The sequence below is a fragment of the Chamaea fasciata genome, unplaced genomic scaffold (assembly GCF_029207755.1).
Source record: "Chamaea fasciata isolate MVZ Bird 193981 ecotype frontalis unplaced genomic scaffold, bChaFas1.0.hap1 SCAF_50, whole genome shotgun sequence".
Lineage (NCBI taxonomy): Eukaryota > Metazoa > Chordata > Aves > Passeriformes > Sylviidae > Chamaea > Chamaea fasciata.
Window position 1 is genome coordinate 882,057 of NW_027094135.1, and position 25,205 is coordinate 907,261.

Consider the following 25,205-nt stretch of genomic DNA (forward strand, 5'->3'; position numbering starts at 1 on the left):
AGTTCTGCCACCTCCTTGAAGAAAGCGCTGGAGTCACAGGGGCATCAGGTGGGCTTGGAGCAGGACTTGCCAACTCCACAGCACCTCACTGCGTTCTCAGTGTGTATTTGGCGATCGAGTAGCACCGGGGGTGGACTGAAAGGGGGGTGCACATTGGCAGGCACTCTGTCAGGAAAGTGTAGCAGTGAACAGGAGACCCGGTGATCCATTGCAGGGCGTAACTATGGAGGAACTAATGGGGCTTGGTAATTTTTTGAGAACAGAAGCACAGGCAACTCTTGGTCCTTTTAAGTGTTGTGAAGTGATGCGCCTGGTGCGGCAGGCATTAGACAGAATTAAAGAGCCAGGTGGGATCTCTGCATATATGGGAATAAAGCAAGGAAGGGATGAGGCTTTTGGACCATTTATAGATAAAGTAACTAATGCAATTAACCAAGCAGGAGTTCCTGAGTTTATGAAAGGTACACTATTAAAACAGTGTGCGCTGCAAAATAGCAATCAGGCTACAAAGAATGTACTAAATACTCTAGGGGCCAATTGGTCTATAGAGGAAGCTCTGGAGCGAATGTCCAACATGCCCACGGGGAGTCAGGCTTTGGTAGTTGATGATTTGAGGGAAATTGGAATAGGGTTGAAAAAACAGGCAGAGGCTACAACACAGCAGGTACTTGCCGCTCTTGCACCTTTACAAGCAACGGTAACCAGCACGCCGCGTCCAACCACTAGTGGCGGGATGCGGTGCTATCGATGTGGAGGAGCTGGTCACATACGGCGAAACTGCCAGGCAAACAATGTCTGGTGCCAAAACTGCCGATCGGACACACACAGTCTCAGAGTCTGACGACGTCACTCGGGAAACGGGAAGACCGGCACACCCCCCAGCCGCCACGCTCCGACACAAGTAGCTGCTGCGACCAACAACATGCAACAACTCTCCGGCCAGTCACCCCAGGAAGCCTCGGCTTGGACCTGGCAGCCGCAGTAAGGATAACTTTACTGACTACCCAACCGGCAAAAATACCAACGGGAATAAAAGGACCTATAGTAATAAAAGGACAAGCCATGGGAGCCCTATTATTGGGTCGCTCATCTGCTACAATGATGGGACTGTTCGTTCTACCTGGAGTAATAGACGCTGATTATACAGGGGAAATCTGTATCATGGACACACTAATACTCCCCCAATTCAAATTGAGAAGGGGCAACGTATAGCTCAGCTGGTACCTTTGCCACAACTTACTAAGGCTTTACCTCCACACCATGCTCAGTCAAGAGGTGACCAAGGCTTTGGCTCCTCTGGAGGACTTACCCTGCTGACTATGGGCCTACACGATCGGCCAAGGCATACGGTATCCATAGAATACCAAGGGGAGCAGAAAAGACTTGAAGGTCTTTTGGATACCGGTGCAGACACTAGCATAATTGCTCCAGAATACTGGCCGCAACATTGGCCACTGCAGTCGAGTACATCCAGTTACAGGGGTCGGTGGATTGACATTGGCACAAAAATTGCCATTACTATTGGTAAAGCTAGATAAAAAATTGGTGCAAACTGTGTTCTCAATTGTTGCTTTGCCTCTCACTGTGCAGTGTCTTATTGCCATGATGTCCTAGCCCAGCTGGGAGTGGTGTTGACTAACGAGTACAAACAGGGTTAAGTTTGGATGGCTGGCTAAAATTATTGGGTTTGAGTGCATGGCTATGTTCTATTGTCAAATTTGCTATAATAGTTAGTATCGTGATTTTTTTTTTAGCTGTATTGATTTTACCATGTTGTTGTTTGTGCTTACAAGAAAATGATGCAAAAAATGGTAGATACTGCATTTAATACCACCCTTCTTGTCCAACAGAAAAACGGGGGAAGTGTGGAGAGTGTGATTGATAACTGGCTAGCTGCAAAAGGTCACGCAGACATGAGAGAGCTTTGCTGAGCACACAGGCACTCTCATGAGAACCAGCAAGGCAGTAAGCTTCGCATGTCCTTGAGCACAGCTGGGATACGATAACAAGGCCTTGTAGCTGAAAGATATGAGGGAGAAGCACGGTAAAACTAAAACTTACTCAAACTATGTAACCACAAAGAAATGTAGAAAGAGGCGTAGCTGACTTTTAGTCTGAGCACCAATCCTGAGCTTAACTTTTGCAATATGCATGAGCTTATTAGTGTTATTATAAAAGCATTGTGTGAATTAACAATAAACGAGCTTGGTTGACGACCACCTGGTGTCTGCCTCTCCCTTCTCCAACACAAGCTCTGCTGCCCAGGAGGGTCCCGTAGTGCAGGGGTTTGCAGATGGACACGTAGCGGTCGTAGCACATGATGGTCAGGAGGGAAACCTCTGCTGAAATGAAAAACACAAACAGAAAGAGCTGTGCAGCACATCCTTCATAGGAGATGGTCCTGGTGTCCCAGAGGGAATTGTGCATGGCTTTGGGGACAGTGGTGAGGATGGAGCCCAGGTCGCTGAGGGCCAGGTTGAGCAGGAAGAAGAACATGGGGCTGTGCAGATGGTGGCCGCAGGCTACGGCGCTGATGACGAGGCCGTTGCCCAGGAGGGCAGCCAGGGAGATGCCCAGGAAGAGGCAGAAGTGCAGGAGCTGCAGCTGCCGCGTGTCTGCCAATGGCAGCAGGAGGAAGTGGCTGATGGAGCTGCTGTTGGACATTTGCTGTGTCTGGCCATGGGGGCCTGTTCAAGGAGAAAAGATCAGTGACAGGTTAGGAGAAAGTTCTTTCAGTAAAATCAAAGCCTTTTCCCACAGACCATTCTTCTGTATCACACTGACAGCCTTTTGATTTTCTAGCAGATTTTCCTTAAACTCCAACTGGGGAGCCCTGGTTGGTGCTGGCTGAGTGGGTCTTCAGGTTCTGGGCAATTACATGCAGGGTTTTTACAATTCAGCCTTGCCGTGCAGACGTGAGAGGGGGACAGGGAACCCGTCCTCGTGTTCCACTTTGAAACCCTGTTAATACAGAAGTCTCTGTCAGCTTGTACTCCCACTGCCAGTGACCAGGAATGGTAAAGTCTGTTTAAATGTTCTAGAGTTTTTTCAACAGCTTTTCTTCATCTCCACTTGACTATTTTTGATGTCAGAAACTCTCAGCATTTCTGCTGCTGCACTCAGGGAGAACAGAGCAAGTTCTCTGAGGCAAGGTGGTGCATGGAGAATGAGGGGAGGACCTCTGTCACCCTGTCCTGTTCCAGGATTCTCTGGGCTTTCACCTGTCCCCTACACAGGATGATCACCCTCCCATGTTTCCTTTAAAAACCGTCCTGACACTGCTGAGAGCTGATGGATCCACCACAGTCCACCCAATGTCCATCCTCTTCTCAAGGGCTCAGCCCCACATTTGTACCCAAGAACACACGGGACTCATTCCACCAACCCAACAGCATTTTCTCCATCACAGAACTTGTGTGTCTCCCCGTGGGGCTTTCAGATAACACAAAGATGCTACAGGGCAGGTTTGCATTGTGGAGGGAAGCTGGAAGCTTGGAAGGAAATCTCAGGGAGACTTTCAAGTGTCCTAATGATGGCACTGGATTAAATGAGATGGAGCTCCTTCCCTGGCTGCAGTGACAGCATTGCCCACAGCCGGGCACTGGGGACAGGGTCATCCTGAGCCAGCTGTGCCCCCTCCCAGAGCCCCCAAGTGCCAGGCAGCAGCTCCCAGCCCTGTGCTCTGCAGAGGGAACTGGGCCCGGGGCTGCAGAGCTGCCCCACGGCTCTGCTGCAGCTCTGCCTGCACAGGAGGGGCTTCATGCCTTGGACCCTCTCTTGGTTTGGGAAGACAGGTATCTGCTAGGTAATAATAAAAACAACAACTGCAGTTTCTTTTGGGATGGAGAGTGTAACCCCCCCCCCTTCACTCTCTTTTTTTTCTTTTTTAATTATAAATTACAATCAGAGGCTCTTAGGCAAAGATTTGGGAAATAGGAATAGCAGTTTTTTATTAGTATGTATTACAAAGTAAACAAACACAAAAAAACCCTCACCAAACAACTACAGCATTAATAATAAACAAAAACAGTACCAAGATCCTTGAGGGTTTTGTTTCACAAAAAATAGGGCAGTTTGGTTTCGGTGTCTCTGCAGGATCCTCAGAGCACCAAGCTGAAACTTTTCCAGCCAGCAACACCCGTTCCCTCTCCCCCCGAACGCCGAAAAAAGAAGAGCCCGCAGCTGTCTCAAGCTTTGTCTTTTACCTGCATTATCTCTTCCTTCTAACTTTGTCCACCTCTTTGTTTTGGTTAAGTACCCTCAAGTATCCAACACTTGGTCTCCTTGGTAACTTCTGGGGAAAAAATTCTTTAGAGAAAGAAGGAACAAACCTGACCCCCAACAGACCCCCAGCCCTGAGGGCAGAGGCTTGGCTGGGGGACAAGAGGGAGGGGGCTTGTTCCGAGGGAGGGGCTGCACTGGAAAGGATCCTCTGGAGATCTCTCCCTGCCACAGCATTTCTGGGTTTTGTTTTCTCTCATTTCCTGATCTTCTCTCTGCTTCCTGCAGATTTTTCTCCTGGAGGTATTTCCCTGTTCCTGATCTCTCCCTGCCAGCACTCACAGACCCCAAATCTCTGTGCACCCTCCTTGGCCCTACAGAAACCTGCCTGTTTGCAGGGCACTGGCTGGGGGCAGGTTCTGTTTGGAGCTTGGAGAAAGGACAGGTCAGACTAAGCCTGATGGCTCCAGTGAAGGTGATGCTGGTGCTGTCCATGGGCAAAGGAGTGGATGAAAGCACTTTTGGGAGCCCATGAATAGCACTGGAGGTATAGTTCAGATGCCTTAGGGACTTTTAAACATGAAGTTGTTTATTATTTATCCCCCCCGTTCACCAGGAGTAAGAAACTGAAAACAATGACTCAGTAAATTTTATCTTTATAAAAATTATTGTCCTGGAAATATTCCTGGAGTGAGCAGAAGCCCTGAGCATGTCCACATGGTTACAGCAGAGATAGTCTGAGTTGTACTTACAGAATCCATAATGGGATGTTCCTGCTTTAGGAGATCATTGCAGGAGCTGCAGCTGCATTGTCCTGCAGCCAGAGGCTTCCGGTGTCAAGGGCTGGAAATGATTCTAGCCCAGTCAGTCCTCAGCATCTTCCCAGCCCTGAGTGATTGAAGCTCTCTGTGCCTGTGTGCTGGGCCCAGGGTGGCTGCAAGCAGTGCCCCAGCCCTGCTGGGCTGTGCACAGGAGCCACTTTGATGGAGAAATGCCTTTTTGAAGCTCATCTTGGTTGCCAGGAGGTGCCTCTGTGTCAGGAGCCCGGCCCAGCTCAGCAGCACAGACACAGCACAAGGATGTTAATGAGCCTCTCAGGGATTTGCTGTTGTTTACATCAGACTCAGTCCCTGAGAGAGTGTTCAAAAAACTTCTCAAGGACTCAAAGTCAGATTAAAAACGCCAAAGTTTCTTGAAGTTTTAAATGGGTCCCATTGAGGGACACGCCTGAGAAAGTGTCCCCAGGTTCCAGTTAGAGCAGAACACCGCAGGCACTGATGACAGGTGGGGACAAACAAGGCAAAGGTGTCTCTGATGCTGAGCAAACCTGCATGTGTTTCAGGAATGCAAAAGGCCAAGGCCTGAGCTCCAGCCCCTGGCAAGGCAGATGCTGTCCCTTCCTGTGGTGGTTTTATGTTTGCTGAATTTTGTTTACTAGCTGGGAGATAAGATTTTGGGAGAAAAAGCTGAAAGAGGCTCAACCTAAAAGTAAAAACAGATAGATTTTATTAGCATACACTAAGAAAAGAGAAAAAGGAAAAATGAGACATTCAAACATCTTTTCACTTACCACAAACCGTTCACTTTCCCACTCAACAGAGAGAAAACCATGATTTTTAGCCAGTTGCAGCTATTTAAACACAATCCTGCATCACCTTGGGAGAGGAGCCTCTCTAGAGTTTATGGAGATACATGCCACAGGAAAAGGTCTGGTGGTTCTCATGGTCACAAATGTGCAACCACACGGAATTTTTGCAGATTCTGTGCAGTCCCACCCATATAACAGGTTCCCAAGCTGCTTATGGGCCTCTGCATGTTTGGGGTACCATTTTAAGAATGCTTTTCTAATATAAAGCAAGGATTCTCTTCTTCTTTCTCTAAAATCATCACTATCTCAAAAGAAATAGAGACCTCCTTTTATGCCTAGGAGCCGGAACTTCAAAATTACTTCCTTTCTAGAAGCATCTTCGTCTCAAAGGCTGAGACTTCCTTATTTTTTCCCAGGAGCCGGGTATATTTTCTATTCAAAATCCTAAATTAAATCTCATTCATATCAGTACATACAACTGTTTGACTAGAACTTGCGTTCTCCCAAACAGCATTATAATAATCTATTTTTCTGTAATTCACATCCAGAGAAGTCTGGTCAGAAATATCCACTTCTTCCAATAATCTGGAACAGTTGGATGGGTGGGCAGAGTCTAACAAAATGAAGTTTAATGAGTCCAAGTGTCGATTCCTGCATTTTGGCCACAATAACCCCCTGCAGCATTATAGGCTGGGGACGGTGTAGCGGGACAGTGCCCAGGCAGAAAGGGCCCTGGGGGTTAGCTTCAAAATCCCCCATTTCCTCTGGGACAACTCCCCCTTGTTCAAACTGTCCTGCTCTGACACCAGCCTGCTTTGGGAAACAGACTCTGTCTTCTTACCGTGTGTCCTGCTGGGCTCCTTATGTTTGACTCTGGCATTTGGCATCTGCGTCCTTTTCTGTGTTCTGCATCTTCCAGCAGCCTCTGGGAGGAAGAAAGCTTTGACCACGTGTTCTTCCCATCCCATCACCTTATCCATTGCCCGTGGGAGCTGCATTGCTCTCTGCATGTGTCCTGCAGAAGTTGTTTCCTTGAGGACCAACAGAACTGGAGCTCTGCTGAACACAGTCCTGTTCCCATTCCTAAATCCATTCATCTGCAGCCTTGGGAACAAATCTGTGATCCTGGCCCTGAAGAAATCCATTGCCAGGCCAAGAACAAAGCCTTTCCTCTAAGCATGGTGCATTTCTGGAAAGCCATCCCAAGGATCTGGTATCATCTGTTACACAAAACCAGTCCCTGTGTGTGCAGCCTCCAAACACGGCTGCCTCAGGAGATTGACGCTCCTGCTGGGTTGTGTCAGGTTAAGAGAGAAGAGACTCATCTGCACTCCCAGACAGGGCACCAACAATGGCAGCAGGACAAACTCAGTTCATTCTCTGCCCGGGCTGCTCCCGGGCCCATCTCAGGAGAGCCACCAGCTCATTAAGAGCCCATCTCTGGAACAGAGAAGAGCTCAGAGGAACAGTGGCAAGTGACAATCCAAATTACAGCTCCTGAGCGATGGACACCTTGTCCCAGCTCCTTTCCTGGGACAGCCATCAGCCCTGCTTTGAAACCCCAAAGTTTGAAACCCCAAAGTCACCCTCCCAGTAAAGAAAGACTTTCTCCTGTGCAGTCTAAACCCTCCCTGGTACAGCTTTGAACCATTCTCACACGTTCCATCCCAGGATATCAGGGAGAAGAGAAAGGGAAATGCAGGGCAGAGCCAGGGGGGCAGCGAGATGGGAGTGTGCAGCCTGCAGGGACACAGCAGCAGCTGTGGCACAGCGCAGGACAAGCTGTGCTGGACGTGGCCAAAGGCCCGGCAGGGCTGGCAGTGCCCAGGAGAAGCCAAGTCTTGGTGCCCTGGGGCACAGCAGGGTCTGGGCCACCAAGGGCTGGGAGGGGACACCTTGTCCTGAGGCCCTGGGGCCTCCTGGCACAGCCCCAGCAAGGCTGGGCACTGTCACCCCCTTGTCCTGCCCTCAGCATCCCCCCACATCCCAGTGGCCCCAGGGATCTGTGGGGACCAGTCCCTGGGGAGCCTTGGTCAGGAATGGCCCTGGGGGGCTCCTCAGTGCTCCCAGGGACTGCAGGTTTTTCAGAGCACTTTGGGTTTTGCTTTTGCCTGGGAGTCTCTGAGGGGTTTGTGCAATCACGGCCTCCAATTGTCTGCTGTAATTAGTCCCTTGAGATGTTTTGTCACTAACAACACTCAGTGGGGCTCATTAATGCCTCAAGTTACTCAAGAGTCATTAAAGTACTACTTTTTGACACTGAATCACTCTGAGAGGTTTGTGCAGTCATGGCCTCCAATTATCTGCTGTAATTAGTCCCTAGAGAGGCTTCGTACTGACACTCAGTGGGGCTCATTAATGCTCTGAGATACTCAATGTCTTTTAAGGTACTTTGGGTTTTCCTTCCCACACTCCGTCTCTGAGAGGTTTCTGGGCACTCTTGGCCTCCAGTTCTCTCCTCCAAGGAGTCCATGAGGAGCCTGTGTTGGGGATGGACCTCAGTGGGCCCCAGGAATGCTTTGAGACACGTTGGGTTTTTCCTCTGACTTGGACTCCTGGAAAGGTTTGTGCCATCTCCTCTCAGGCCCTGAGGGCTCAGCACCAAATGCACCACGGGGCTCTTTGGGATCAAGCAAGTCCTGACAAACCACGGCTCTGCCTTGATTTCCCTCTGCTCTGGTGCAGTTCATTAGGAAGGTTTTGTACTGCAGTTATGGAGAAAGATTTCAAAGAGCTTCTAAGAAATTCACATTCCTGTTATAAAGGGTGTGTTTTATCACTGTTCTCTTTGGAGCAGAGGTGATTGCAGCATTCTGTGATTGATATTGATCCAGGGCCTCTCCTCCAAAGGCCTGGCCTGGCCAGAGAAGCTGTGCCTTGAGGTCTGACCCAGTGTGGACAACCTTGTTCCACATTCCCCAAGCCCATCCTGCCTGTCCTCACTCACCTGGGACCTGCTTTGCTCAGAGAGCTGCCTGCACTCAGGCAAAAAGGGCTTTTCTATTTTTGAAGCAACGTAAAACTCGTAATTTTCCCCACTGAAAGCAGACACACTCCTCAAGTGTGTGCCAGCCCAAGGGGCCACCAAAACCACTCCAGCCCTGCCCTGGGCCGGCTGTGAGGGTGGATCAGCATCCCAACCTGCCCTGGGCCACTGCAAGGGGCTGTGGCCATGGACACACTGGGACAAACTGGGGACAATGGCAACACTGTGGGGAAGACTGGGGAATACTGGGGCGTGCTATGGAAGATACTGGGGGGAACTGGAAGGGAATGGGAATGAACTCAGGTGTATTGGGAGGGACTGGGCTGTACTGGTGATGAAATGGGCTGTAAAGGGGGGGACTGAAGGGGCACTGGGGTACAACTGGGCTGTACTGGGGATGAACTGGGCTATACTGGGAAGGACTAGAGGGGTTGAATCGGCTGTTCCCGCCTCCGCAAACTCCCATTTGCCGAGGCTCCCGCCCGTCACCGCCAGCACCCAATCAGTGCCAGGAAACCGGGGCCTCGGGGCGGTGCCTGGTGTCGGTGCCACGTTTCGGTTTTGCCTTCAACTCCCGTCATGCACCGCGGCCCAACTGAGCCCCATTGCACCCCGGACTACAATGCCCGTCATGCCCCGCGCTCCACAGAACCCCGCCCCCGTATCCCCCCTGCCCCCCATGTGTACCCTACGTTTCCCCCAGACCCTCCAGGATCCCTAAGTGCCCCCTCAGTATTTATTTGGAACCCCCCAAAATCGTCCCCGACTCCCCTGAATGCTCCCAACCCCAGAGATGCCCGTTAGAGCCACTTCTGGGAATTCATCTCCGATCATCCCCCGTGCTCTCAGAGCTCTGCCCAACACAGTCTCGCGCCGAAAATTCCTGCTGTGCCCCGTGTCCTAAAGCGCCCGGTTCGAGCTCCCCAAGTTCCCCCCAATTCCTCCCGAACCGCACACGTTTCCCCCGAGGGCCTCAAGTCGCGACTCGGACGCAGAAGTGTCCGCCAAGCGCCTTCCCGGACCCGCCACAGCTCGGCTTTATGCACTTCCGGGACTACAGCTCCCAGCATGCTCCGCGGCGCACACGGAGCCCTATTCCAGCCGTGACTCCGTCTCCCGTCATGCCCCGCGCCCCACCGACAGCCATTGGAGCCGCGCCTCGAACTCCCGTGATGCTCCGCGGCCCCTTTACACCGTGTTCTACCCGCGCCTACAACTCCCATCATCCCCCGCGCCCCAGAGAGTCCCCTCAGGGCCCCCAAGTGCCCGCCCGGACCCCGAAGGGCCCCAGATTCCCCTCCCTGACCTCCAAGTGCCCACCCGCCTCCCCCAGATGTCCTTCAGACCCCAAATTTTCTTCAGATTCCATCCCCAGGTTTAGAACTGCCGCAAATGTGCCCCAGAAATGTCTCCGTGGACCCCAAAGTGGCCCCTTTTACCCTGTCTGAGAAAACGATAAAGAAGATGACAAAAGGAGTAAAAATAGAACTAATTAGCATAAAGCGGGATAGAATCAATAGCCAGATGTTGTCAATGAATTAATGAAGGGAATTGTGTTACTTAAAACCAATGACCAATAATTTTTTGGGTCGCTAAAAATGTATCAATTTTTTTAAATACATGTAAAACATAGGTTAAAACGTATATAATAATATTTTATATATTTATAAGTATTATTATAATTTCCTTATAATTTTTTTAAAAAAGAAAAATTGCTAATTTACAAAAATTATTTCAGATGTCAGTCCTTGGTGGGTCATTTCAGACACGGTGAGGTTGGGGTGAGGAGCAGGTTGTCCAAACAGGGTCAGCCTGCAAGGGGCTCATTCTCCATGCCCAGACCTCCTAAGGAGACACTCAGCATTAAGATCACTTGTAGAATACGTCTTTCATGTCGGCAATGATCTGAAAAATTAAAAAAAATGCACCCTGGATTAGAAAAAACTCAGGAGGTGCACTTTGAAATCTTCCTCCATAAGAGAACTCCAAAGTGGCTCCAAGCAGCTGCACAAGCCCTGGAGACGAAGACAAGTGAAGGAAGAAAAGGAGGTCGTGACTGCTTTCTGGATTTGAATCAGCCCCATGCTGGATTTGGGGCTGAGTCCAGAAGCTCCAGGCACTGAGAGAAGGTTGAAGAAGCTGCTCAAGGAGGCAGAAGCAAAACTCCAAGTCCCTTGGAGCATCCCTGGGCCCCACTGAGGGCAGGGAGTGCCAAAGGCTCCCCAGGGACTGCTGAGAGCAGATCCTTGAGGCCAGGATTGCAGGGAGCCGCAGGCTGTGAGCAGGGAACTGCAATGCTGAGCAAGGCCTGGGCTGGTTGGAGGGAGCGGAAAGGCCAAGCCCTGAGCCCAGGCCTGGCACAGCAGGGCCTGTCCCTCCCGGGTGGCTCGGGGCTGCTTGTGGGGCAGTGGGATGGGAGGGGCAGCAAGGACAAATGGCACAAAGCTGTGTGACACTCCCGATCCTCATGGCACTGCGGGCCAGTGTGACACAGCAGGGCCTCATGGAAACAAGAGGCCGTAATGAGCCTGCGGGGCTGTAACACCCCAGAACACTGAAATAATGGGGGTACCCAAAGGTTCTCTTACTCGAGTTTGGTGCACAAGGAGAAATGCCAACCAGATAGTCTCAGGATGAACAGATGCACAGAATATTCTTAGTTTCAAGGGACCATCAAGGATCATCAAGTCCAACTCTTATGTGAATGGCACACAGAGGGACTGAACCCACAACCGTAGTGATATTAGCACCATACTTTAACCAACTGAGCTAAGAGGTCAAAGCAACACACAGCTCTACTGGCAAAATAGAGAAAATCAAGGAACTTGGAAAACCATTTAATAAAACATCCAACTCAAAATAAAACTCTTATCATAGCAGTAGCTTCATTGACTTAGCCCATTTGACCTGGAAACCTTTACAGAATTACAGAATGACAAAATGACTAGATTGGAAGAGACCTCCAAGATCATTGAGTTCAACCCATGTCCCAACACCTCACCTAAGCCATGGCACCTAGTGCCACATCCAGTCTTTTTTAAAACACATCCAGAGATGGTGATGTCACCACCTCTCCAGTCAGATCATTCCAGAACTTTATCACCCTTTCCGTAAAAATCTTTTTCCTAATTTCCAACCTATATTTCCCTTTGTGCAGCCTTAAGACTCTGTCCTCTCATTCTGTCAGTGGCTGCCTGGAGAAAGAGACCAAGCCCCACCTGACTACAAACACCTTTCAGGGAGTTGTAGAGAGTGATAAGGTCACCTCTGACTCTCCTTTTCTCCAGGCTAAACAACCCCAGCTCCCTCAGTCGTTCCTCACAGGAGTTGTGTTCCAAGCCGCTCACCAACCTTGTTGTCTCCTCCGGACACATTTAAGCATCTCAAGGTTATTCTTAACTGAGGGCTCAGAACTGGACACAGCACTCGAGGTGTGGCCTCAGCAGTGCCGAGTACAGGAGAAGAATGACCTCCCTGCTCCTGCTGGCCACACCATTCCTGATCCAGGCCAGGTGCCATTGGCCTTCTTGGCCACCTGGGCACACTGCTGCCTCATGTTCAGTTGCCTGTCGACCAGAACCCCCAGGGCCCTTTCTGCCTGGGCACTGTCCAGCCACACCGTCCCCAGCCTAGAGCACTGCAGGGGTTATTGTGGCCAAAATGCGGAACTCAGCACTTGGACTTAATAAACTTCACCTTGTTGCACTCTGCCCACCCATCCAACTGTTCCAGGTCTCTCTTCAGAGCCCTCCTACCTGCCAACAGATCGACAAATGTTCCCAGCTTAGTGTCATCTAAAAATTGACTAATAAGAGATTCAATAGCCCCATCCATGTCGTCAATACAAATGTTGAACAGAGCTGGCCCCAGCACAGACCCCTGAGGAACACCCCTGGTGACTGGCTGCCAGCTGGATGCAGCACCCTTCCCCACCACTCTCTGGGCCCGGCCATGCAGCCAGTTGTTAACCCAGCAAAGAGTTGTTCCTGTTCAAGCCGTGGGCTGCCAGCTTTTCCAGGAGCGTGCTGTGGGAGACAGTGCCTAAGGCCTTGCTGAAGTCCCAACAGACAACATCCACAGCCTTTCCCACATCCACCACACAAGTCACCTGGCCATAAAAGGAGACATAAAAACTGGTCAAACATGACCTACCCCTCCTAAACCCATGCTGGCTGGCTCTGATACCCTGTCCATGAAACAATATAAACTGCTCCGTGACCTTTACCATGTACTGAGGTCAGGCTAACTGGCCTATAATTACCAGGATCCTCCTTCCCACCCTTCTTGTGAATGGGTGTCACATTGCCCAGCTTCCAGTCATCTGGAATCTCACCAGTGGGCCAGGACTGTTGGTAAATGATGGAGAGCGGCTTCACAAGCTCATCTGCCAGCTCCCTCATCACCCTGGGGTGGATCCCACCTGGGCCCATAGATCTATGAACATCCAAGCAGCTCAGCAGTTCTCTGACTGCCTCCTCCTGGACACTAAGTTCCCTCCCACATCCAGTACAGAACAAAGGTTGGCCTTCCTATTGCAGTTAATATATTTGAAAAACTTTTTTTAATATCCTGTACAAAATTGCCAAATTAAGTTTGAATTGAGCTTTGGACTCCCAAACACTTTTCCTACATGCTCTAGCAATCCCCTTAAATACTCCTTGACCTGACCCTCCTTCCAAAGATGATACATCCTCTTTTTATTCCTAAGTTCCTTCAAAACCTCCTTGCCCATCCAGGCTGGACGTTTGCCTCGTCAGCTCATCTTTTGGCACACAGGGAAAGCCTGTTCCTCTGCCCTCAAGATCTCTGCTTTGAAGCACGCCCACCTTCCCTGGACTCCTTTGTTTTTAAGGGCTGCTTCCCTAGCAACTCCCTGAATAAGTCTTGTAAATAGGCCAAAGTCTGCTGATTGGAAGTCCAGGGTAAAAGTCTTCTTGATGTTCTTCCTGATTTCACCAAATATCGAGAACTCTATAATTTCATCATCACCGTGTCCCAAGGAGCCTCCAACCACCACATCTCCCACCAGCCCTTCTCTATTTGCAAACAACAGGTCGAACATAGGCCCTCCCCTGGTGGGGCTCACTCACCAGCTGCAACAAAAAGTTGTCCTCCATACACTCCAAAACCTTCCTGGACTGCCTCTTTCCTGCTATATTAAGTTCCCAGCAGATATCTGGCAGCTTAAAGTCACCTACAAGAACAAGGGCTGGTGATCCTGAAACATTCTCCAGCTGCTTTTAGATTAAGTTGTCCACCTCTTCTTCCTGGCTGGGTGGATGATAACAGACTCCCAGCAGGTTCCCCCGGTACCCCGTCCTGTTTTCTTAGGGTACAACGGTAACAATGAAAACCTTACCAAGGGCACAACTCCCAAGTCCACAAGGAAAAGAACAGACAAGCTGTCAAGTTCTTCAAATATTTGTCCTGCTTTGCTGCAAGACTCCTACTGCACACACAGTGTGGAAAGCCAAGGGAAGCTGCAGTTGGTGGCACGTCTTGTGACAGAAGCTGCACCTCGTTCTCCAGGAAGTGTTCTTGGAAAGAGCAGACGGGACTGTGGAGAAGATTCTGGGAAAACTGAAAGAGCATTTAAGAAATGAAATGAAAATGTATAGAACCAATACTAAGATGTCCTTGTCAAATGATTTTGATGCTCCCCTTTTCCATCTTGCACTACTTCTCCATCCCATGAACTACAAATGGATCTCACCTCTAAGATCCATGATTTGGCAAGTTTGAGATGCTGTAAAATACCATGAGCTACACACAATTTGCCTTCCCCTGTTTTTCTTGGAAAGCAATGCTGGAGACACAAGTGCAGTGCTTGGGCCAGGTACAAATTCTGCATTCAGGGAACGTGCTCTGACAGTGTCTGACCCTCAGCAGGGACAATGCACAGCAGCAACCAAGGGGAATGCTCTGCCACAGTGCAGGAGTCAAGACTCTGTGTCTTGGCTCCTGTGGGCAAAGTTCCCGTGTTTGGACAGGCTCGGGGCTGCCCCCAGGGAGCGCGGGGCTCGGCGTGGGGCTGAGCGGGCAACGGACAAACGGACCTGGGGAAAAACGGCCCCGGGGCTTCAGTTGCTACAGCAGCAGCGGCAGCAGCGGCAGCAGCGGCAGCAGCGGCAGCAGCAGCGGCAGCAGCAGCAGAAAAAGGACTTTTCTAGACTTCCTCCTGCTTTTCCTCTTCCTCTCCTGCAGGCCCGCACCCTCTCCCTTAGTCCCGCACCCTCTCCCGATCTCCCTGTCCCGGTGTCCCCGTCCTCTCGCAGTCTCCCTCTCCCCTGTAGGGCCGGGCCATGCCCCCGGCCCGCCCCCGGCCCCGGGTGGGGCTGCCCCGTCCCCGCCCCCGGCCCCGGGCCTCCCGCCGCGGTCTCGCCTCCGCCGGGCTCTGGCTGTCCTGGCGATGGCGGTGGCGGACGAGGATCAGTGCCTGGGGCTTCAGCGGCATCGCCGCCCTTTGCCTCCGCCTGTGCCGAGCCCGGCCCCGGCCCCGGCCCCGGCCCCGGCCCCGGCCCCGGCCCCGGCCCCGGCCCCGGCCCCGGCCCCATCCCCGGCCCCGGCCCCGGCCCCGGCCCCGGCCCCTCCCGGGCCCCGCGGAGGACACAGGCGGCGCGGCCGCTCCCGCGGCCTCCGCCGCGGCTTCCCCGGCCCGAGCTCCGCCGCTCGGCAGCGTGGCCGCCGGCCCCGAGCTGCCGCTGTCGCGTTGCCAGGAGCGAACGCCTGGGGATTCCCGGCCCGGGGCGGTTGAGGGGCGCTCGGGGGCCGTTGCTGGCCCCGGGCCGAGCACTGACAGCCACGTCTCGCCGGCAGGGAAGGCGCAGCAGGGCCTCCAGGAGCAGTACCGGCTGGGTTCGCTGCTGGGGCGCGGCGGCTTCGGAAGAGTCTTCGCAGGGACGCGGCTCTCGGACGGCGCACCGGTGAGCGGCGGGGCTGGCGGCGGGCGCAGGAGGAGGAGGAGGAGGGCGGAGGAGGAAGAGCATGGGGCTGGGCAGCGTGGGCAGCGTGGGCAGCGAGCTCAGGCCGCTGCTCCCCTTGGCTTGCAGGTGGCCATCAAAAGGGTGCCACGGAACCGCGTCCGGCACTGGGGAGAGCTGGTGAGTGAGCGGGGGCCAGCGGGAGAAGCCGGGGCGTGCCGGGCGGGGACGAGCCGAGGCCCGGCAGGGTGGAAGCCGCCAGGACGCCTCGAGGGAGAGCGGGCGTGGGGCCAGCGGAGGGTGCAGAACATCCCGGGCTGGGTGAGGTCTTCCCCACCCCTGGCACGGCCTCAGCCCCACTGACGGCATCGTGGTCATCCCACAGCCCAACGGCACCAGCGCACCGCTGGAGATCGTGCTGCTGGACAGGGTCTCCACTGGCTTCCCTGGTGTCGTCCAGCTGCTGGACTGGCTTGAGCTCCCCAGTGAAATCGTGATGGTGCTGGAGCGCCCGCAGCGGTGTCAGGACCTCCAGCATTTCATTCGGGCACGGAGGTTCCTGTCCGAGGAGGTGGCGCGGGAGCTGTTCCGCCAGGTGCTGGAGGCCGTGCGGCACTGCACCAGCTGCGGGGTCCTGCACAGAGACATCAAACCAGAGAACATCCTGGTTGACCTGGCCACCGGGCAGGCCAAATTGATCGATTTTGGCTGTGGCACCTACCTTCAAGACACGGCATACACGCAGTTTGCAGGTGAGCCCACGCAAGGATGTGCTCCCAGCTCCTGACATCTCATGGCCCAACATCTCACAGCCCAACCTGGGTGTGGCAGTGGGGATTCTCCCTTTTGCTGCCACTCATGGCACTGAGACTTCAGCTGAGTTGCTTTTGAGCAGGGGTGGGTTGGGGCCCAGCTTCCAGCCCTGCTGGCAGCCTTTGCCAGCCACTCTGCCCAGGACTGGGGCTGGGGCAGCCAGCCCGACAGAAACACCCGTGGGTGGGGCTATCAGAGAGCGTGGAGTCAGAACCTGTGCACCAGCCAGTTTGGTGTGCAGGTGAGAAAGGGCTTGGACTGCTCCTCTGGCCTTCTTTGTCTTGTGTTCATAATGTTATTTGGGGCAATGCAGGCAGGGAGAAGGAAGGCATGGTTTTCCTCCTGCTCTGAGTGGGTTTTTTCTTGTTCTGGTCAGGCCTTTCCAGGGCTTCTGCTGCCCTTTTCCTACACCAGTGGTTTCTTTTCCAATGCCCGTTTTTCACACAAAGCCCAGGTCCTGGTGGGAGGGCAGCGGGTCACACCATGTGCCACTGGGGCAGTCCCCACATGCCCAGGGATGCTGGGGCCAGGCTCTGGGAGCAGCAGCATCCCTCTGATGAACTCCATCTGTATTCCACAGGAACACCAGCATACAGACCCCCAGAATGGACCGACTTTGGCTGGTACTACGGCGAGCCAGCTACCATCTGGTCCCTGGGCATGCTCCTGCACCAGATGGTCTGCGGGCAGCACCCTTTCAGGAGCGGCTGGAACATCAGCTGGGGCCAGCTCCCGCTGCCACAACGGCTCTCTCCAGGTGGATCCTCATCTCTGGGCACGGGGGGAATACCAGTGCTGGGAGACAGCAGTTGGCTCGTGAGCATCCTGCTCTGGCAGCTGCTGAGGAGGTGGCACATGTCCTGCTCTCCTGCTCTCCTCCAAAACAGGGAATTGATGGGAAAGTTTAGGCCCAGCTCTGAGCACATCCAGCATGGCCTGGGCATGGGAATATGGGGCAAAGCAGCCAGGGGCCTTCTCCAACTGACTGGCAGTTTCTGGTTTCTCTTCCCAGAGTGCAAGGATCTCATCAGGTGCTGTTTAGCCGTGGATGACATGGAAAGGCCTTCATTAGAAGACCTTTTTGGTGATCCTTGGATGCAGGAGATTCATCTGGAGTAGAAGAAGGGAGAGAGCCAGAGGTTCATTTTGATGCAGGGCCCTGGTAAGTTCCAGCTGCACACATGCCTTGGCAATCAGAAGCAAAGAAAGCCAGACTTTTTGTGCTGCCTGTGTCACTGCACAGGGGTCATCAGGTGGGCACAGGCAGCCCTTGTGCTGGAGCTGAGTTGCCATGCGAGTTGTTTTGGCTTGTGCTGGTTCACTGACAGCTGGGGCCCTGGGCAGAACACTGACAGCCTGGTCTCACCCCCAGGGAAGGAGAAGGAGCCCCTGGAGAAGCTGGACCAGGTGGGGCTGCTGCTGCTGGAGACAGTGAGGACGACAACAAGGATGACAACCTCTTCCTGAACCTGGCCACCAGCAATTGAAGGTGATGAACTTCAATTCTGGCACCTTCTTCAAAGTCAGGCTCCACAGCCAATTTGCAGATGAGTTCGCACACAGGGGGATGCTCCCAGATTTGGGCATTGCACAGCCTGGCCAGGAACCAAAGGTTCCCCCCTTTCCTGGGGCTGATGCAACTGATTGTTCAGTGGGCTGCCAAGCTGCTTTTTGGCAGGGCTGGGGGCACGGGCTGGGGTGGTTCTGAAATGGGAGTCGGCTCCTGGCCCTGCCAACAGCCGCCACCCCCCACCATGCCCTGGGCTGGGGCTGGGGCAGCCAGCCCGACACAAACAAACCCCCAAGGTGGGAGCAGAGGTGGGACTCCAGAACCTGTGCTCGGCTGCTTTGCTTTGCCGGCAAGGAAGGACTTGGGCTGCTCCACTCCCTTTGTTTTCTTTGGGATCACCATTATTTTGGGGGGCAGTGTAGGGGGGGAAGAGTGAAAGCATGGGCTTCCCTCACTGGTGGGTGGGTTTTTCCCTAGGATGCAGGGCATGGTGGCTTCCTCAACCTCTGACAGAGGCAGGATCTTTTACCTTTTCCCTTTTTTCCCTTTTTTGTCTGAAATCTCTTTTTGTTAATTTTATGTTTGTTTTTCTAAAGGAAGCCTTCTAGGTGGTGTCCAGTCTTGACTGGGAAGTGCTTGGGACCAGCTGTGGAGTGGATGAAGGAGAAGGCTGAGGACGTGGTTTGGGAGCAGCTTTTCTTTCCGCGGCGGATGGCGTGAGGTGTGTCCCCGTCTTGTTGGCACAGGTGGGGTAAGAGCTTTTGGGAGATGGCAGCCAGCACAGGAGCATCCTGCTCTGGGCAGCTGCTGGGGAGGTGGATCTGGCCTGGCTGGCTGCAGGCTGGGCACGTGTCCTGCCCTCCTGCTCTGCTGCCAAAGGCAGCAATGATGGGCAGCTTTGGGCCCCGCTCTGAGCACGGCCAGCATGGCCTGGGCACCGCGGGCGGCTGGGACAAGGGCACAGGAGCCTTCAGCTGACGGGCGGTTTCTGGTTTCTGTCCTTGCAGCCGGGCTCTGCGGATGCTGAGGCTGCTCTGGGCTCTGCCAGGGCTCTGCTGGAGCTCAGCACCGGGCCGAGATCAGCCAAAGAAGAAACGGTGTGACCTGCAGCAGACTTGCCGTGAGCATTTTGGCAATGCAGCTCAAGTTTGCAGAGGGTGCATCTCCAAGGGAAAACATGACACCCCCCAAAATAAACTTGTTTAATACCTTCTGAAATGAAATCAATCTGGGGTGACACCAAATGACATTTTTCAGCTTGCTCAAGCTGTAGCTCAGCCCTTCTCTGAACAGTTCTGTCCCTCACCTGCATTTTCCTTCACAACTGCTCCCTATTTTCCCCCAGTGAGTTCCCAGCTGATTGCAGTCTCCATCACACACAGGGCCCCCCAAGTGCCCGCCCGGACCCCGAATTATCCGACAGAATCTTTTAGTGCCCCGCCAAGGGCCCACGCGGCTCCCCCAAGTGTCCTCCAGACCCTTAAGTTCTCTAGAAATTCCTTCCCCAGCTCCAAAACATCCCCAAATGGGCCCCAGAAACGTCTCCGTGGACCCCAAAGTAGCCCCTTTTACCCTGTCTGAGAAAATGATGAATACGATTACAAAAGGACTAAGAACAGGACTAATTAGCATAAGAAGGGACAAATCAATAGCCAATAGAGGTCAATGAATTAATGAAGGGAATTGTGTTACTTAGAACAAATGACCAATATTGTCCTTAGTTGCTAAACATGTATACCTTTTTCAATTTAAATCTAAAATTAGGTATGTAAAGAACAATAATAACATAAATCTGGAAAATATAATTTTAAAATTAATTACATTTTATTTTTTAACGTAATTTTTTTTATGTTTTGGGATGTCAGTCCTTGGTGGGTGAGGTTAGATATGGTGAGGTTGGGGTGAGGAGCAGGTTGTCCAAACAAGGTCAGCCTGCAAGGGGCTCATTCTTCACCATGCCCAGACCTCCTAAGGAGACATTCTGAATTAAGATCACTTGAGGAATGCTTCTGTCACTTCTTCAATGAAGTGAAATATTAAAAATGTGCCCTTGGTTAAAAACAAAACAAAACAAAACAAAACCAAAAACCCCACACTTGGAAATCTTCCTCCTTAACAGAACTCCAAACTGACTCCAAGCAGCTGCACAAGCCTTAAGTGATAAGAACGGGCAAGGAGACCAGCTCCTTCTCAATGCCATTACTAAGGTCAGCTATGGGAGTGGGGGGCTCGAAGGGCTGCGCCCACTGCCACTGCTCCCGACGAATAACGCAGGGAAGAAGCTATTCCCCACCGCCGCAGGGCAGAGCCAGGCTTTCCACCCTCGCGACAATCCCTTGGTCAGAACCCCAGGAAAATCACTCATAACTCGTGGTCTAGAGATGCCTGTCTGGTCGAGTGCTGTTGCAGTTATGGTGACGAGGCGGAATCCAGCACTGATTGCTCTCAGGTTCTCTATGGTTCTGCCGACCCAGAGGGGTTTGTCTTAGCCCTTGGTTTCATGTCGGCTCATTGCTTTTAGGGGTTTTTTCCGCTCCTTCTGGGCGCTGAGGTCCGTGGGAGTCTTCTTCATTTACATACCGGGTGGAGTCACCGGTTGCCGTGCGGGAGCCAGCAGGGCGGGAGCCGGCAGGACAGGAACAGGTACTCGGCGGGGAAGAATACAGTTCTAAAGGAAGAGACTTTGAGGTAAATAGCATTTACCAGGGAAAGCATTACAATAACAATGGGTATGGGGTAAACAGTATTTAACAAAGCAGACCTTTCAATAGGTACGAGATACTGCGATAAGTAGCCTTTAACGAGAGAAGGCAGGTATGGGGTAAACGGTATTTAAAAAAAGAGACCTTTCAATAGGTACAAGATAACAAGGTCACCAGTATTTTAACTGAGAGAAGGCACCTTACAGTAGAAATCTTTAACTGCGTTTAGAAATTTGTATTTTATTTCTTACATTGGAGACATGAAGACAACTGAAGAGAGAGAAAGAGCTCGTGAAGGTATTCTGTATTTTCATGAGCCCCACACTGGATTTGGGGCTGAGTCCAGGACACTTAGGCATGGAGAGAGGGTTGAAGAAGCTGCTCAAGGAGGCAGAAGCAAAACTCCAAGTCCCTTGGAGCATCCCTGGGCCCCACTGAGGGCAGGGAGTGCCAAAGGCTCCCCAGGGACTGCTGAGAGCAGATCCTTGAGGCCAGGATTGCAGGGAGCTGCAGGCTGTGAGCAGGGAACTGCAATGCTGAGCAAGGCCTGGGCTGGTTGGAGGCAGCAGAAAGGCCAAGCCCTGAGCCCAGGCCTGGCACAGCAGGGCCTGTCCCTCCCGGGTGGCTCGGGGCTGCTTGTGGGGCAGTGGGATGGGAGGGGCAGCGAGGACAAATGGCACAAAGCTGCAAGCCCTGCCAGCCTCCTCAGGGAGGGGCCGGGCAGGAGCAAAGTGCAGCCCCTGGAAGGAAAGTTCCTTCTGTGGGGCCTGCAGAGGCGCTGGCAGAGCCCAGGGGACAAAGGCCTGGGTGCCTGTGGCCCTGCCAGCCCTGCCCAGCCCTTGGCCATGTGTCCTGCAGGCTGTGCCCCCTGTGCGTGCTGCTGCTGTGCCCTGGCCGGCTGCACACGCCCATCTCGCTGTCCCCCCAGCATTTCTCAGCCCAGCATTTCTGTGCCCTCCCTGGGCTCCCTGCACCCAGCGCTGCTGGCTCCTGGCACACAGAGCCAGGCCATGGCCCGGCCTCACGCTGGGACGCCTGCTCCAAAATTCTGCCCTGGAGGGACTTTTGTTTTTGCTCAGCTCCAGACTGAACCTTTCAAGCTTTGGAGAGGTTTCCTTCTCTTCCCACTGCCAAGGAAAGCTCTGTCTTGCTGTTCAAAAACAGAAAAGGGCTGATGGGAGATAAATGGTGGTCAGAGGCATTTTGGGGCAAAGTGACCATGAAATTATTGAGTTTTAAATAGTCTGTGAAAGAAGGAGGGGCATCAAAAAAACTTGTACACTGGCCTGACAGAGAGCAGACTTCAGTCTAATCAGGATGCAGATTTGGGGAGTGCCAAATCAGGTACTGATATTTTTAAGGGAAACAGCCCTTTAAAACAAAGGATTCCAAGAAGGATGGACACACTTCAAGAAAGAAATCTGGAAGGAGCAGGAACAGCGTGTCCCTCTGTGCCAAAATATGAGCTAGGAAGGAAAATGACTGGCCTGGCTGGGCATGGGGCCTTTGCAGGAACTCATGGGAAAAAAAGACGGTGCATCTCCTTTGGACAGATGAGCAGGCAACTCAGGAAATGTTTGAAGATGTTGCTAGGTCATGCACAATAAAAATTAGAGAGGTGAAAGCTCAATTTGAGCTTAACCAGGCCACTTCGGTGACAGATAATAAAAATGTTCTTATAAATACATTAATGGCAAAAGGAGAAAAGGAGAGGTCAGGACAACATCCATTCTTTATTAGATATGGTGGGGGGAATATAGCAACTAAAGATAAGGAAAAGGCTGAGGTATTTAACCCCTTCTTTGCCTCAGTTTCCAACAATTAAGACAGATTGTCCTCAGGACAAGTGTTCTCCTGAGCTGGTAGATGGGCACAGGGAGCAGAACAGCCCCCCTGTAATCCAGGAGGAAGCAGCTGCTGACCTGCTGAGCCACTCAGATGCTCACAGGTGTCTCTGGGACCAGATGGGATCCATCCTAGGGGGATGAGGGAGCTGGTGGATGAGCTCCCCAAGCTGCTCTCCATCATTTCTCATCAGTCCTGGCTCCCCAGGGAGGTCCCAGAGGACTGCAGGTGCCAATGTGAGCCCATCCCCAAGAAGGGCTGGCAGGAGGATCTGGGGAACTCCAGGCCTGTCAGCCTGACCTCGGTGCCCAGCAAGGTTATGGAACAGATCACCTTGAGTGCCATCACACGGCACCCACAGGATGGCCGAGGGATCAGACCCAGCCAGCGTGGATTTCAACATCTGCATTGATGATCTGGATGAGGGGATTGAGTCCACCATCAGCAAATTTGCAGCTGACACCAAGCTGGGTGTGAGTGTGGATCTGCTGGCGGGTAGGAGGGCTCTGCACAGGGCCCTGGACAGGCTGGATCCAGGGCCCAAATCCAGCAATGGGAGGTTTAACAAGACCAAGGGCCGGGTCCTGCACTTGGGCCACAACAACCCCTGCAGTGCTACAGGCTGGGGACAGAGTGGCTGGACAGCGGTCAGGCAGAAACAGACCTGAGGGGACTGCTGGACAGCAGGCTGGACATGAGGCAGCAGTGTGCCCAGGTGGCCAAGAGGGCCAATGGCTCCTGGCCTGGATCAGAAATGGTGTGGCCAGCTGGGGCAGAGCTGCTGTGCCATCACAGTTAGCACACAGACATTGCTGCTGCAGCTGCAAAGGAAGGGAACAAAACAAGGGATCTCCAGTGAAAACTTTTCTGGGAGACTCTTTAGTTCATTTAGAGCCACTGAGTGCACAGCTCCTCACTGACACAGTCTTTGACCACAGAAAATCTGGAGGCAAACAAAACAAGACAGGGCACAAACAATGGCCTTGCTTTGTGAACACCACTGAAAACTCAAAGAAAGAATAGAACCCTGACAACCACACCAACAAGTGGTATCAAAGATGACTTCTATCACAAGTGATTTGCAGAAATAAGCAAGCGGTTTAATGGTTCTGAAATCATCTAGTCATCAGTGTCCACACTTCAGCCTTGAGCTCCTGGTTCCTCAGGCTGTAGATGACGGGGTTCAGGGCTGGAGGCACCACCGAGTACAGAACTGACAATGCCAGATCCAGGGATGGGGAGGAGATGAAGGGGGGCTTCAGATTGGCAAATGTGCCAGTGCTGAGGAACAGGGAGACCACAGCCAGGTGAGGGAGGCAGGTGGAGAAGGCTTTGTGCCGTCCCTGCTCAGAGGAGATCCTCAGCACAGCCCTGAAGATCTGCACATAGGAGAAAACCATGAACACAAAACAACCAGAAGCTACACAGACACTAACAGCAAGAAGCCCAAGTTCCCTGAGATTGGAATGTGAGCAGGAAAGCTTGAGGATGTGTGGGATTTCACAGAAGAACTGGCCCAGGGCATTGCCATGGCACAGGGGCAGGGAAAATGTATTGGCTGTGTGCAGCAGAGCGTAGAGAAAGGCACTGGCCCAGGCAGCTGCTGCCATGTGGGCACAAGCTCTGCTGCCCAGGAGGGTCCCGTAGTGCAGGGGTTTGCAGATGGACACGTAGCGGTCATAGCACATGATGGTCAGGAGGGAATACTCTGCTGAAATGTAAAATAGAAAAAGATCTGAGCAGTACATCCTTCATAGGAGATGGTCCTGGTGTCCCAGAGGGAATTGTGCATGGCTTTGGGGACAGTGGTGAGGATGGAGCCCAGGTCGGTGAGGGCCAGGTTGAGCAGGAAGAAGAACATGGGGCTGTGCAGGTGGTGGCCGCAGGCTACGGCGCTGATGACGAGGCCGTTGCCCAGGAGGGCAGCCAGGGAGATGCCCAGGAAGAGGCAGAAGTGCAGGAGCTGCAGCTGCCGCGTGTCTGCCAATGCCAGCAGGAGGAAGTGGCTGATGGAGCTGCTTTTGGACATTTGCTGTGTCTGGACATCCCAACCTGCAGATGGAGGAAAGACAGTGACATTTGAGGGGGGATTTCTCACAGAAGAGTCAAAGTCCTTTCTCGGAGAACATTCTCTGTCACTAAACACCTCCCTCTTGTCTATGTCTAGGAGAACTTCTTCACCTTGGTTGCTGGAGCCCTGATTGCTGCTGGCCAATGTTCAGTGAGGAGCCAGACCCTGACCTGCAGGACACCTGGGAGTCAGCCCTGACCCCCAGTCAGTGCAGGGGAACAGTGAGGGCAGGGGCCAGTCCTGGTGTTAGAACTTGGACAAAGAATCTCCTGATAAGGCACGGGAGTTGCCAGAGCAAAGAGATGGAGATTGCAGGAAGCAGAATGAGAGAGCTGCACCTGGGGAAAACAGGGAGGAGGAGGATTGTCTGAGGCTGACGGCAGACTGAGGGGAGCTGCTCTGTCCCTGTGAAGTGTTCCCAGGAAAGCTCAGTGTGATGTTTTAAGAGCCTCAGCCCCTGCTCTACTCTGCACAGATGAGTTTCCATTGCCGCCAAGCTGAGCCAGAGAAAAGTGGGAGCACAGATTCAGGAAAGTAGAGACTCAAGCA

The 25,205-nt window shown here is 52.8% G+C and overlaps 1 protein-coding gene across 1 annotated transcript; it reads right to left on the bottom strand.

The window, feature by feature from the left end:
• Positions 1–23,700: 23,700 nt before the first annotated feature.
• On the bottom strand, positions 23,701–24,273 carry LOC136304099 (olfactory receptor 14J1-like). The gene has a single exon (XM_066207759.1). It carries the CDS (start codon positions 24,271–24,273, stop codon positions 23,701–23,703), a length of 573 nt encoding a protein of 190 aa, XP_066063856.1.
• Between the last annotated feature and the right edge of the window lie 932 nt (positions 24,274–25,205).

Bases quoted from the DNA above. Each gene is read 5' to 3' on its own strand.
- LOC136304099 (XM_066207759.1), bottom strand. From the start codon at position 24,273: ATGTGCTATGACCGCTACGTGTCCATCTGCAAACCCCTGCACTACGGG.